Consider the following 14,864-nt stretch of genomic DNA (forward strand, 5'->3'; position numbering starts at 1 on the left):
GGTATTGATAGAGTGGATTCTCAGAGACTTTTACCCAGGGCTGAAATGGTTGCCACAAGAGGTCACAGGTTTAGGGTGCTGGGGAGTAGGTACAGGGGAGATGTTAGGGGTAGGTTTTTCACTCAGAGGGTGGTGGGTGCGTGGAATCAGCTGCCGGTAGTGGTGGTGGAGGTGGATTCGATAGGGTCTTTTAAGAGACTTTTGGATAAGTTCATGGAAGTTAGTAAGATAGAGGGTTATAGGTAAGCCTAGTAGGTAGGGACATGTTCGGCGCAACTTGTGGGCCGAAGGGTCTGTTTGTGCTGTAGCTTTTCTATGTTCCATGTCTTATAAATATTGAATACAGGAGTTGGGACCTCTTGTTGAACTTGTACAAGACACTGATAAGGCCACACTTGGAATACTGTGTACAGTTCTGGTCACCCTATTATAGCAAGGATATTATTAAAGTAGAAAGAATGCAGAAAAGATTTACTAGGATGTTACTGGGACTTGATGGTTTGAGTTATAAGGAGAGGCTGGATAGACTGGGACTTTTTTCTCTGGAGTGTAGAAGGCTGAGGGGTGATCTTATATATTTGTAAAATGCGTACAGGAGGGTTCTTTGGAACATTTGTAAAATGCGTACAGGAGGGTTCTTTGGAACAATATGTAGATAGCCCGACTAGAGAGGGGGCTATACTGGACCTCGTACTGGGGAATGAGCCCGGTCAAGTCTTCAAAGTTTCGGTAGGGGAACATGTGGCAAATAGTGACCACAATTCTGTTAGCTTTAGGATAGTGATGGAAAAGGATGAGTGGTGTCCCAAGGGTAAGGTGTTGGATTGGGGGAAGGCTAACTTTAGTGGGATTAGGCAGAAATTGGCAGCTCTTGATTGGGAGAGGCTGTTTGAGGGTAAATCCACATCTGGCATGTGGGAGTCTTTTAAGGAACAGTTGTTAGGGCTACAGGACAGGCATGTGCCTGTTAAAAAGAAGGATAGGAAGGGTAGGATTCGAGAACCGTGGATAACCAGGGAAATTGAGGGACTGGTCAAAAAGAAAAGAGAGGCGTATGGTCGGTCCAGGCAGCTAAAAACGGAGGGAGCTCTGGAGGAGTACAAAGAAAGTAGGAAAGAACTCAAATGGGGAATTAGAAGAGCAAAAAGGGGTCACGAAATGTTCTTGGCAGACAGGATTAAGGAGAATTCCAAGGCATTTTATTCATACGTTAGGAACAAAAGGGTTGTCAGGGAAAAATCGGACCTCTCAGGGACAAAAGTGGGGAATTATGCTTGGAGCCCAAAGAGGTAGGGGAGATCCTAAATGAATACTTTGCGTCGGTATTCACAAAGGAGAGGGATGTGTTGACTGGGAGTGTCTCGGAGGGGAGTGTTGAACCGTTGGAGAAAATCTCCATTACAAAGGAGGAAGTGTTAGGTTTGTTAGAGAATTTAAAGACTGACAAATCCCCAGGGCCTGATGGAATCTATCCAAGGCTGCTCAGGGAGACGAGAGATGAAATCGCTGGGCCTCTGACGCAAATCTTTGTCTCGTCACTGGACGCAGGTGAGGTCCCAGAGGGTTGGAGGATAGCTAATGTGGTCCCGTTATTTAAGAAGGGTAGGAAGGATAACCCGGGTAATTATAGGCCGGTGAGCTTGACGTCCGTGGTGGGGAAGTTGTTGGAGAAGATTCTTAGAGATAGGATGTATGCGCATTTATAAAGGAATAAACTCATTAACGATAGTCAGCATGGTTTTGTGAGAGGAAGGTCATGCCTCACTAACCTGGTGGAGTTTTTTGAAGAAGTGACCAAAATGGTTGACGAGGGAAGGGCCGTGGATGTCGTCTACATGGACTTTAGTAAAGCGTTTGACAAAGTCCCTCATGGTAGGCTGGTGAAAAAGGTTGGATCTCATGGGATAAAGGGGGAGGTGGCTAGATGGGTGGAGAACCGGCTTGGTCACAGAAGACAGAGGGTGGTAATGGAAGGGTCTTTTTCCGGCTGGAGGCCTGTGACTAGTGGTGTTCCGCAGGGCTCTGTATTGGGACCTCTGCTGTTTGTGATTTATATAAACGATCTGGAAGAAGGTGTAACTGGGGTGATCAGTAAGTTTGCGGACGACACAAAATTGGCAGGACTTGCAGATAGTGAGGAGCATTGTCAGAAGCTACAGAAGGATATAGATAGGCTGGAAATTTGGGCAAAGAAATGGCAGATGGAGTTCAATCTTGATAAATGCGAAGTGATGCATTTTGGTAGAAATAATGTAGGGAGGAGCTATATGATAAATGGCAGAACCATAAAGGGTGTAGATACGCAGAGGGACCTGGGTGTGCAAGTCCACAGATCCTTGAAAGTGACGTCACAGGTGGAGAAGGTGGTGAAGAAGGCATATGGCATGCTTGCCTTTATAGGACGGGGCATAGAGTATAAAAGTTGGGGTCTGATGTTGCAGATGTATAGAACGTTGGTTCGGCCGCATCTGGAATACTGCGTCCAGTTCTGGTCGCCACACTACCAGAAGGACGTGGAGGCTTTGGAGAGAGTACAGAGGAGGTTTACCAGGATGTTACCTGGTATGGAAGGGCTTAGTTATGAGGAGAGATTGGGTAAACTGGGGTTGTTCTCCCTGGAAAGACGGAGGATGAGGGGAGACTTAATAGAGGTGTATAAAATTATGAAAGGCATAGATAGGGTGAACGGTGGGAAGCTTTTCCCCAGGTCGGTGGTGACGTTCACGAGGGGTCATAGGTTGAAGGTGAAGGGGGGGAGGTTTAACACAGATATCAGAAGGACATATTTTACACAGAGGGTCTTGGGGGCCTGGAATGCGCTGCCAGGCAAGGTGGTGGAGGCGGACACACTGGGAACGTTTAAGACTTATCTAGACAGCCATATGAACGGAGTGGGAATGGAGGGATACAAAAGAATGGTCTAGTTTGGACCAGGGAGTGACGCGGGCTTGGAGGGCCGAAGGGCCTGTTCCTGTGCTGTATTGTTCTTTGTTCTTTGTCTATAAAATAATGAGGGGCATAGATCAGCTAGATAGTCAATATCTTTTCCCAAAGGTAGGGGAGTCTAAACTAGAGGGCATAGGTTTACGGTGAGAGGGGAGAGATACCAAACGGTCCAAAGGGGCAATTTTTTCACAGAGGGTGGTGAATGTCTGGAACAAGCTGCCAGAGGTGGTAGTATGTACAATTTTGTCTTTTAAAAAGCATTTAGACAGTTACACGGGTAAGATGGGTATAGAGGGATATGGGCCAAACACGGGCAATTGGGACCTGCTTCGGGGCTAAAAATAGGGGTGGCATGGACAAGTTGGGCCAAAGGGCCTGTTTCCATGCTGTAAACCTCTATGACTCTGGGCAAAATGTTGGCCTTGATTGCAAGGAGGTTGGAGAATAAGGAAATCTTACTGCAATTACACAGGCACACATCTGGAGAATTGTGTACAGTTTTTGTGTCTCCACCTTGGGAAGGATATCCTTGCCATTGAGAGAGTTTATCATGATTCATTAGATTTGTTCTTGGAGCGAGACTGTTGTCCTTTGAGAAGAGATGTGAGTGGAATACTGTACTGGGATGGCGAGAACTTTCTTTAGAGCTTTGTACATCTCTGACATAGTCTATCCCAGAGGGCTCTGGAAACTCAGTTGTTGAGCTTGGCGCAAGGGGAATTGGGAACTGTGGGGAATGGGCGGGAAAGTGAGTTCAGGATAAGGATCAATCATCGAATCCCTCAGTGCAGAAGGAGGCCATGCTGTTCATTGAGCCTGCTCCAAAAACAATCCCACCCAGGCCCTATCCCTGTAACCCCATGTATTTACCCTACTAATCCCCCTGACACTACGGGACAATTTATCATGGCCAATCAGCCTAACCCGCACATCTTACCCACGTCCATGGCGCTGTGAGACAGCAGTGCTAGCCACTGTGCTATCCATTATGATCTTATGAATGGCAGAACAGCCACGAGGGATGATGGTCTACTCCTGCTCCAATTTCTTCCTGTACTCATCCAATAAGGACTATTTGTTTTGCTTTCGAAATGGTGTTTGATCTGTTTCTGTAATTGCATTTCTGGTTGTGTTGAACGAGTTGGAGTGTGTGGAAAGAAATTAAGATACATGTTTTACTGTTCCACACAACTTCAATTGACGATAAGAACATAAATAGGAGCAGGATTTGGATTAATTAAGGAAAATCTTGAGTAAATTTTCATTTTGTTCATAGTGGAAATAGGAGTTTGCTGCTGTTGCAAACATTGAAAGTCACAGAAGAGATTAAACCAATTAAAGATAAAATGTGCAATGGTTGAAGCTTGTGAAATACTTGGTTCTCATGTTTTACAAAGCTATTCTTTTGTAGTATGATTTTCGTCATGCTTATGTTATTGGGTTTCTTTGATTAAAGGATAAAGATGGGGATCGGGCTGTTCACCATGCTTCATTTGGGGATGAAGGTGCTGTTATTGATGTTTTACACCGAGGAGGCGCAGATCTGAATGCTCGGAATAAGCGAAGGCAGACACCATTGCACATTGCTGTCAACAAAGGGCATTTGCAAGTTGTTAAGACTTTACTCGATCTTGGATGTCATCCCAGTCTCCAGGTAAGAAATGGATCATATGACCTAGATGTTCAAATTGAAGTTTAAAAGATTGGAGTTCATTAATTTGTCATTTTTGGGTTACACCACTTAGCATTTAGAAATTTAATTTTTAATAGTGCTGAATTTTAATGTATTTTATATAATAAAGCTGCAAGTAAAATTCATTTTAGGTAGTTTTTTTGAACAGTGGTGAATGGAACTTGATAGAATCTAAAATGATAAGAACAGCGTAAAAAGGTTTAATGGCACATGGCGCAAGGGTAATGTCTACATGTAGAGGAAAATAAAAGTAAAGACTAAAGGCAATTGTACACTAACATATTTAAACCTTATACATGTATGTTTATGAATCCTATTTTATGCAGGAGCAATTGCAGGTATCTTTCCATATTCTTTTCCATTTATGACGACACCGACAGTCATTAAAATATATTTTCTGAAGCTTTTGCTCCATTTTTTACTTTAGTAATCTTGGCATAAATTAAAGAATGCCAGAGAAAAACTCAGCCAGTTTTGACAACTTGCCTTTTTTATAAAAACAAACCTTTGGGATTAATGAGTCTAATTTTGAGCTTGAATGCGCTCTTCATAATATTCTGAAAGAGATGTTCCATGATTTGCTAAATCTAAACTCTATTCATAATTGTCAATTATGAATGATAATCTAATTTAACATTCGCAATCAGAAAGAATCTCAGTATTCACTACATTCTCCAAACCAGATTAAAAGCTTATTGCTAAGATTCTGCTGCCATGTGAAATGCCATAAACCCCAAAGAATTCAGCTTGGTAAACAATTTATTGTTGAGCATTCGTTCACACAGGTTTTTAAGTAATCTATATTTTTTGATAAATCTAAATATTGTTTGAGGTCGAGATTATTATTTGACTAGCTGGGTGCAGCTTGACAGTGCAGTCTTTGAAGGAGCTTAAATCTTTAAAGAGATTTAAAGAACTTATTTTAATATTTTTCTTCAAGCTTGTAGCTAATTAGTCACCAGAGCACATACTTCCCTCTAAGCATGAACGTGTGTTTTGTTATCGCTGCAGGACTCTGAAGGTGACACTCCTCTTCATGATGCAATAAGCAAAAAACGTGATGATATGCTCTCTGTGCTGCTAGAATCTGGCGCAGATGTAACAATCACGAACAACAATGGTTTCAATGCTCTTCATCATGCTGCACTGCGAGGAAACCCCAGGTATTATTGGGTATCAGTTAATGTGGAAATTCAGTGAAACAGAATTAGCGGTCAGAACTTTTTATGACTTGATGATTTTGACGCTTTGAAGGTTTTTGTGCAGTGATTTTTCGGTACTGTTTTAAAGTCTATAAGAATTATAGATACCTTTGTAGAACTCCAGTGGAATTATTTTATTGATGTGTTTTGACAAACTAATTGCATGTAGCTTGAATTGCATATGTCTGTCCAGCTATATCTCGCAACTTCTCAATTGCAAATTTTCATTTAGTTGAATGTTGCTGTAAATTTGTCAAGATTGTCTATAAGGGTAAGGTTCACACCGGTTGGTGAAGCCAAAACTAAGATTGGAGCTTTCCTTACTGATAGTTTATTGACCTTGATCAGTGTCAACACTTCCCACATGCGCCCAATATCCCAGCTATTTCTTATTTGTGTTCAAATACCCATCACCTGTTTCCCTTAATAATGCAATTGATCATTATCAAGCCATAACAATGTAATTGACAAAATATTGACATTACATTGTTACAGAATCAATTGATCAAGTTGGAAGTGCTTGTCATATTCAAACCCCACTCTGTGATCTTAACACAATGTAAAATGTCAGTTTAATGCAATTCTGAGCAAGTGCTGTAGTTTTTAAGCTGACTTTGAAGTGAATGTTAAGGGACACTCAGTCCCTAATACAGTCTTCTTGCTTCAAAGTTGTAGCTTCAAGTTTATCAGTGTAGTACTCTATCTAGAGCTGCACGCAGTAGTTCAGATTTTGTGCAAGTAATTATGAATAATTGTTCTTCTGAAATTGATAGCAGTTTCGGGAGTGTCTATAAGAGCAACTAAGTGAGGAAATCCGGAAGCAGCTATTTGTGAGTCTGTGTTTCTCCAGAGGGTGCACTGCTGAAGTTTCCCCACATTACAGTCAAGGAGAAATCATTGAACTGATGAGAACTTCCACTTTTACCAAACTAATTTTAAAATTTAACTGTGATATTTTAGCTTCTATCTTAATCTGAGATGTGTGGCTCGGTCAGTTATTAGAAGTAAAGGGATTTGGCAATTTTTATTTAAACTTACTGTTTTTTCTGTGAGAATACCTCAGTATGGTTGACTGCTTAGCCTGCGTGATGATACTGATGTTGCTGGATGCTGGGAGATATGCTTGACTTGGAACCACCTCTTTTCCAAAAGATATTGGAAAATGTGAAATCAATGCCACAGAGATCACTGGATCCTTGTGGGCAACTGTGATTCACTGACTGCAAAATAAGAGCCTGTACTTTGTCTTAGGACTGCATATGGAGATGATTACTTCAGTTTCCATTAGGATATTCTATGCTGTTGCTCACTGTCAATTGGATAATATGTTTTATAACAACAGGAATAAAATGAATAAGTACTATTGTGCCATGCTTGGGTTGAGCAAAATCTAATTGTAGTAAACAAACTCATACCTAAGGGTAGAGTTTAGTTGCTATTGGAAGATTTAGCTATCACAGTTCCATGTTTGAGGAAAATAATGAGAAATAACTGTCTTTTTATGTACTTCAACAGTGAACTTATCTAACGTTTAGCTACCTATGTCAACTCATCCTGTTCATCTGTCACCCCAGTGCACATTGGCACACGGGAAGTGTTAAGCGACTGCCAACTGTGTTTAAAAGCTATCAAATGTTTAAAATCTGTCACCTCCATCTCTGCTCTTCCTCAATTCTAACTTTCTCCAGCCCTGCTCTCTGACAACTGTGTGTTCCTCCAAATCTGACCTTGTGCATCCTTGTAAATATTTATTTACCCCATCATAGGTATCTGTCCCTTCAGCTGTCCTGACCCTCAGTTATGCAGTTTCTCTTTCAACCTGGGCACTCGCTTCTCGAAGACATTCCTTAAAATCTAACTTGTTGGCCAAGCTTTTGGTGATCTGCCATAATGTGGTTCTTTTGACTTAATGTTGATTTTTTTTTTGTAGTCTGTTAGCACTCACCTTAACACATTTTATTGCATTTAAAATTGCAATATCAATGCAATATTTTGAATCTTTGACATTGCAAAGCTGATGGACAGAAACTGTACTCAGTAATAATAATGTATGTAGACATCAGGTGTGTTAGGGACCAGATTAGAAACTCAAAGGTACAGTATGAAGTTAGCTGAGACCCCAACTTGATTTTGGTATTAATGTGAGCATAAGGTGTTTCGCTCCAACTGTGATTCTATTGACCCACTGGAAGTTTTTGTTAAAACAAACTTTATTTAACAATACAGTTGAATTATAACAAGAATAAGCATAAATTTTACCAATTGAAGTACTTATACAGGACAAGATATAATTCTTAACTGCCAGCTCTCTCTATTAGTTCCAATTTAAGAAATATCCCTCATAGATGTAAACCCCTCTTCAGAATCAGTTAGCAAAATATACAGATTTACTTGAGTTGCTAATCCTCCAGCCTTTTAATACCCCTGTACAGAGAGATACCTGTCTTCACACAGCAGAACTCCAGAGAAAGAGAGAGGAAGAAAACACCTCTTGCCTTTAGCAGACCTCTGAAATGCAATATCTATTTTCTGGAAGCAGCCTCCACCACCACCCCCCCCCACCCCCACTTCCACCTCCACCACCTCCACCCACCCCCCCTCCCTCCACCACCCCTCCTCCACCCCCCCCGCCCCTCCACCTCCACCCCCGCCCCCCGCCCTCCACCCCCCCGCCCCTCCACCCCCCGCCCCTCCACCACCCCCCCGCCCCTCCACCCCCCCCGCCCCTCCACCCCCCCCGCCCCTCCACCCCCCCCGCCCCTCCACCCCCCCCGCCCCTCCACCCCCCCCGCCCCTCCACCCCCCCCGCCCCTCCACCCCCCCCGCCCCTCCACCCCCCCCGCCCCTCCACCCCCCCCCGCCCCTCCACCCCCCCCGCCCCTCCACCCCCCCGCCCCTCCACCCCCCCGCCCCTCCACCCCCCCGCCCCTCCACACCCCCCGCCCCTCCACACCCCCCGCCCCTCCACACCCCCCGCCCCTCCACCCCCCCCGCCCCTCCACCCCCCCGCCCCCTCCACCCCCCCCGCCCCTCCACCCCCCCGCCCCTCCACCCCCCCCCGCCCCTCCACTCCCCCCCCCCCTCCACCCCCCCGCCCCTCCACCCCCCCCGCCCCTCCACCCCCCCGCCCCTCCACCCCCCCCGCCCCTCCACCCCCCCCCGCCCCTCCACCCCCCCCGCCCCTCCACCCCCCGCCCCTCCACCCCCCCGCCCCTCCACCCCCCCGCCCCTCCACCCCCCCCGCCCCTCCACCCCCCCGCCCCTCCACCCCCCCGCCCCTCCACCCCCCCGCCCCTCCACCCCCCCCGCCCCTCCACCCCCCCGCCCCTCCACCCCCCCGCCCCCCACCTCCCCCGCCCCTCCACCTCCCCCGCCCCTCCACCCCCCCGCCCCTCCACCCCCCCCGCCCCTCCACCCCCCCGCCCCTCCACCCCCCCGCCCCTCCACCCCCCCGCCCCTCCACCCCCCCGCCCCTCCACCCCCCGCCCCTCCACCCCCCCGCCCCTCCTCCCCCTCCACCCCCCCCGCCCCTCCACCCCCCCGCCCCTCCACCCCCCCCCCCCCACCCCCCCTCCACCTCCACCACTCCCTCCACCTCCACCCACCCCCCTCCCTCCACCTCCCCCGCCACCCCCTCCACTTCCACCACCCTTCCCCCCCCTTGACCCCCCCTTGACCCCCCCCTTGACCCCCCCCTCCACCCCCCCTCCACCCCCCCTCCACCCCCCCTCCACCCCCCTCCACCCCCCCCTCCACCCCCCCCCTCCACCCCCCCCCCTCCACCCCCCCCCCCCTCCACCCCCCCCCTCCACCCCCCCCCCTCCACCCCCCCCCCTCCACCCCCCCCACCCCCCCCTCCACCCCCCCCCCTCCACCCCCCCCTCCACCCCCCCCTCCACCCCCCCCCCTCCACCCCCCCGTCCACCCCCCCCTCCACCCCCCCCTCCACCCCCCCTCCCACCCCCCCCTCCACCCCCCCTCCACCCCCCCTCCACCCCCCTCCACCCCCCCTCCACCTCCACCCACCCCCCTCCCTCCACCGCCCCCGCCACCCCCCTCCACTTCCACCACCCCTTACCCCCCCTCGACCCCCGCCCCTCGACCCCCCGCCCCTCGACCCCCCGCCCCTCGACCCCCCGCCCCTCGACCCCCCGCCCCTCGACCCCCCGCCCCTCGACCCCCCGCCCCTCGACCCCCCGCCCCTCGACCCCCCGCCCCTCGACCCCCGCCCCTCGACCCCCGCCCCTCGACCCCCCGCCCCTCGACCCCCCGCCCCTCGACCCCCCGCCCCTCGACCCCCCGCCCCTCGACCCCCCGCCCCTCGACCCCCCGCCCCTCGACCCCCCGCCCCTCGACCCCCCGCCCCTCGACCCCCCGCCCCTCGACCCCCCGCCCCTCGACCCCCCGCCCCTCGACCCCCCGCCCCTCGACCCCCGCCCCTCGACCCCCCGCCCCTCGACCCCCCGCCCCTCGACCCCCCGCCCCTCGACCCCCCGCCCCTCGCCCCGCCCCCCCCCCCCCCCCCCGCCCCCCCCCGCCCCCCGCCTCCCCGCCTCCACCCCCCGCCTCCACCCCCCTCCACCTCCCCCCAATTTTCAGAGAGAGAGAAAGAGCTGCTGCTTTCAAATTCAACAGCAACTGCCTGCTTGTCTGTGTGTAAATCAACCTAATTAAACCCTACTCTGAAACTCCTGAGGATAATCTAAAAAAAACTGCATTAACTCAGATTAAAACAGATGCCCCAATAATTAGGAGCAATTATTATTCTGCATGCTCAGCATATGGGCCGCTGGTTGGAGACAAATCAGCACCATTTAAACAGAGTTGAACCTTGACATCTCCTTCACAAGAAACATGACACAAATACATTTCTTAAAGGTGGAAAGAATCGCACAAGATTTGGCGTTTTAAGGCTCTAAAATCAATCAACTAAATGTTACTTAGTTAGAAACCGATGCATTAAACCACAGAAAGGTCACTTCCCCATTAACTGAAAATGCCACATTTATCCACATTCGAGCTTTGAAACCTTCTAGATGAAGTCCCAAACTCATGTCAGTTATTCAACAGACTCTCTTCTCCATGCCATGCCAGGGCGAGTTTCGGAAGTCTCCTTACTCGATCTCCTGAGTCTCATCAAACTGACTTTCAGCAGCAAAGTACCCTCTGGTAAATCCTTGATGATTGACGAGATGGAAATGACAGAGGTTTAAACAGGAAAACCATTCTCACCAGCATTCTGCTTGGTAGTGAACACAAAAACAATTTTTCCCTCTGCTTGGCACAGTAACTTCTGTCTCGGTGCTCCTCTCCATGTGTATCTGCCTGAGAGCCCAGGCCCAAAAAGACTTAGCGCCCCTCTTTTTGTCTAAAGATATGAAAACTGGCGCTTGGATTTCTATGGGTTTCGATCTGGATCCCTGACCCAATGATAAACAAATCACATGGACTCTAGGCAGAGTTCAATATGATTTCATCATCCCCCATTCTAGGACATTCTGATTCGCCTTAAATTAGAAGAGATCATTTGAAACCTAACTGTCTTATAAATTCTTGCATTTGTAACAGAGGCTAACAACTTTGTTATCTTTGATTGGGCTGCTTGCCTGCCCTCCCTTGAAAACAGTTCATCACAAGCTAATTGGAATCAGCAGGAAATTGTTAATTTTTATCTATCTCTCTCTATGGCCTTGTCCCTCACTATATGGCCTTGCCCCTCACTATCTCTCGTACTTTGCCCAACCCGATAATGCTCGAGATATCTGCTTTTCCAATTGTGCACCCTCAAATTTAATCCCAAAGCTCTGGAATCCTCTAGAATCCTCTCTGCCACTTCTCTTCTCTTTCTCTCCTCCTCTTCCCCCCCACCCCAATGGGAGTGAATGTATGTGTGTGTTGTGTGTGTGTGTGTGTGGGGATAGCAAAAGGAAGCCTGTGAAGGAGCTACCACTCCCTTGTGCTCAGGGGGCGGCGGCGGGGGGGGGGGGGGGGGGGGGGGGGTGGCGTGGGGTAGCGGCGTGGGGTAGCAAAAGGAAGCCTGTGAAGGAGCTACCACTCCCTTGTGCTCAAGCAGACCACCCTGCTGGGTATGTTTCCATCCCCCAACTCCTCTGCAGGCTTCAAAAATCGGCCACATTTCGCTCCTAGGTGTCTTGATATCAAATTTTATTAATTTTCCTCTGAAGTGTCTTGGGGTGCTCTGCTGTGTTCGAGGTGCCAGATAAATATAAGTTATTATTTATATATTAGGTTCACATTGGGGGAGCAACTTCCATGTCAACTGCATCTCATGAGCAAATCCATGATAAAATGTCCAGATTTACATGATTATGGTGGTGCTCTGGGAGTTGTTTTCAATGTTACAGGTATAACAGCTCACCTGTCACTTGCTGCATTTCTGTCCTGTGTCTCTCATACCTGCTGTGTAGTGGGAAGAATGGTAGGGAAAGTGAGTGCTTGCAGTCTCTCAGTAGAGCTGTTCTTTCTGAAGCTTCATTGAGCTAAGATAACCGTTGTCAGTTACAATATTTAACATTGTAATTAATTTTGTTTTATCACCAATAACTTTTTCTCATCCTACGTGTCTTTTGCCCATTCCTCGGCAGTTCTTGCCTTGATTTATTTTTTATGACTTTGTGAATCGTTGATCACTGCATCGAGCCCAAGATCTTAGCACTTTGTCTGATATATTCGAATCATTTCTTCACAACCGATGTTCAGTTACCAACTTTATTTCTTCCTTTTTTCAATTTTAAAGCAGCAATGCAACATTAGAAATCCATAGACACAATTCCTGAATCTAGCAAACTTTGTATCCCTATTATTGTACATCTACAAGGTGAGATACAGTATTAGATTTGGATTTAAGTAATGAAAAGGCAATAAAAGTTGCAGCAAATTGCTGTAAACATAGAAAATTTGAGCAGCAGTAGGTCATTTGGCCCTTCAAGCCTGTTCCACCATTCAATATGGTCATGGTTGACCCGCTAACTCGAAGCCATAGTTCTGTGTTCTTCCTATACCCCTTGGTGTTTAGAGCCTTTAGAGTCTAGAAGTCTATCTATTTTCTTCTTAAATATATAATTCAGTGACTTGACCTCCACAGCTTTGTGGTAGAGAATTCTGCAAGTTCACCACCCTCTAAGTGAAGAAACTTCTCAATTAAATACTAAATGGCCTATCCTGAGACTGTGACCCCCTTGTTTTAGATCCAGCGAAAGGCAACAATCCTTGCATGTAGTCTGTTTATCCCTATAAGAATTTTATGTGTTTCAGAGATTCCACCCTCATTCTTCCAAACTCTAGTGAATACAGGTCGTGTTGACCCAATCTCCCCTCATAACAATCATTCCATCTCCGGAATCATTCTGGTGAACCTTCCTCTATGGCAAGTATATTCTTTCTTGGATAAGAAGACCAAAACTACTCCAGGTGTGATCTCACCAAGGCCATGTACAGCTTTTGTAAGGCACCCTTGCTCCCATACGCAAGTCCTCTTGCAATGAGTGGCAGGATACAATTTGCCCTCTTAACTGCTTGCTATACTTGCATTGCATGCTTGCTTTCGGTGATTGATATCCAAGGGCACCCAGGTCCCTTTGTCAACATTTCCCAATCTATCATTATTTCAATTATACTTTGCCATTCCGTTTTTCCTACTACCCACATTATACTGCATTGACCATGTATTTAGTCACTCACTCAACTTGTCTAAATCATCTTGAAGCCCCTTACATTCCCACTCACATTTCCACCAAGTTTCATGTTGACAGCAAAATATTACATTTGGTTCCCTCATCCAAATGATGTGAATTGTGAATAGCTGGTACCTAAAGCACTGATCCCTATGGGATCCCACAGATCACTGCCTGCTACTTCAAAAAATGCTCATTTATTCCTACCCTCTGTTTCCAGTCTGCTAACCAATTCTAAATCCATGTCAGTATATTACCTCCAATCGCACGTGACTTAATTTTGCACATTAACCCCCGATTTGGGACTTTATCAGAAACACTCTGAAAATCCAAATACACCACATCCACTGGTTCTTCTCTCTCTATCTTGCTAGTTACATCCTTAGAAAACTCCAGTAGGTTTGTTCAGCATGATTTCCCTTTCATAAATTTATGTTGACTTTGTCTAGTCCCACTGATGTTTTCTACGTGTCCAGTTATCACATCCTTTATAATAGATTCCAGCATTTTCCATACTACTGTTCTTAGGCTAACTGGTCTGTAATTCCCTGATTTCTCCCTCCTTTTTTAAGTAGTAAAGTTACATTTGCCATGCTCCAATCTTCTGGGACTATTCCAGAATCTACAAAATTTTGGAAGATGACAACCAACACATCCACTGTTTTCATGGCCACCTCCTTTAGTACCTTGAGATGTAGATTATCAGACCCCGGGGATTCATTAGCTTTGAGTCCCATTAATTTCTCCAGCACTATTTTTTACTTACTTATTTCCTTCAGTTCCTTCCACTCACTAGACCCCTGGTTCCCCAGCATTTCTGAGAAGTTATTTGTGTCTTCCTCTGTGAAGACAGAACTGAGGTAGTTGCTTAATCGCTCTGTCATTTGCTTGTTCTCTGCTATAAATTCTCCTGTTTTGACTATAAGGGACCTACATTTGCCTTCACTATTTTTTTTCTTTTTATATGCTTAGGATCTTTTACAAACCATTTTTATGTTCCTTGCAAGTTTACTCTCGTACTCTGTTTTCCCCCTTTTGATTAATCTGTTGGTCGTCCTTTGCTGAATTCTAAACTGCTCCCAATCCTCAGGCTTACTACTTTTTCCAGCAATCTTATATGACTCCCCTTTGGACCCAGTACTTTGTATTGTTAACCATGATTGGGCTGCATTTCTTGTTGTGTTTTGTGCCAGAAAGGAACTTATAACTGTTGCAATGCATATATTCGTCCCTTAAATATTAGCCAAAAATTCACATGTTTCAACAAGCCTGGCACAGTGGTTAGCACTGCTGCCTCACAGCGCCAGAGACCCATGTTCAATTCTGGCC

The 14,864-nt window shown here is 47.2% G+C and overlaps 1 protein-coding gene across 2 annotated transcripts in view; it reads left to right on the forward strand.

Annotated features, from left to right (window-relative positions):
- The window catches only part of mib1 (MIB E3 ubiquitin protein ligase 1), a 161,194-nt gene that overhangs the window by 64,694 nt on the left and 81,636 nt on the right, over positions 1–14,864 (forward strand). For both annotated transcript variants that reach the window (XM_078216432.1, XM_078216433.1), the window contains exons 11-12: positions 4,403–4,600; positions 5,651–5,802. In XM_078216432.1, coding sequence (XP_078072558.1) covers positions 4,403–4,600; positions 5,651–5,802 — 350 coding nt within the window. The remainder of the gene's footprint in view (positions 1–4,402; positions 4,601–5,650; positions 5,803–14,864) is intronic.

The sequence above is a fragment of the Mustelus asterias genome, chromosome 7 (assembly GCF_964213995.1).
Source record: "Mustelus asterias chromosome 7, sMusAst1.hap1.1, whole genome shotgun sequence".
Lineage (NCBI taxonomy): Eukaryota > Metazoa > Chordata > Chondrichthyes > Carcharhiniformes > Triakidae > Mustelus > Mustelus asterias.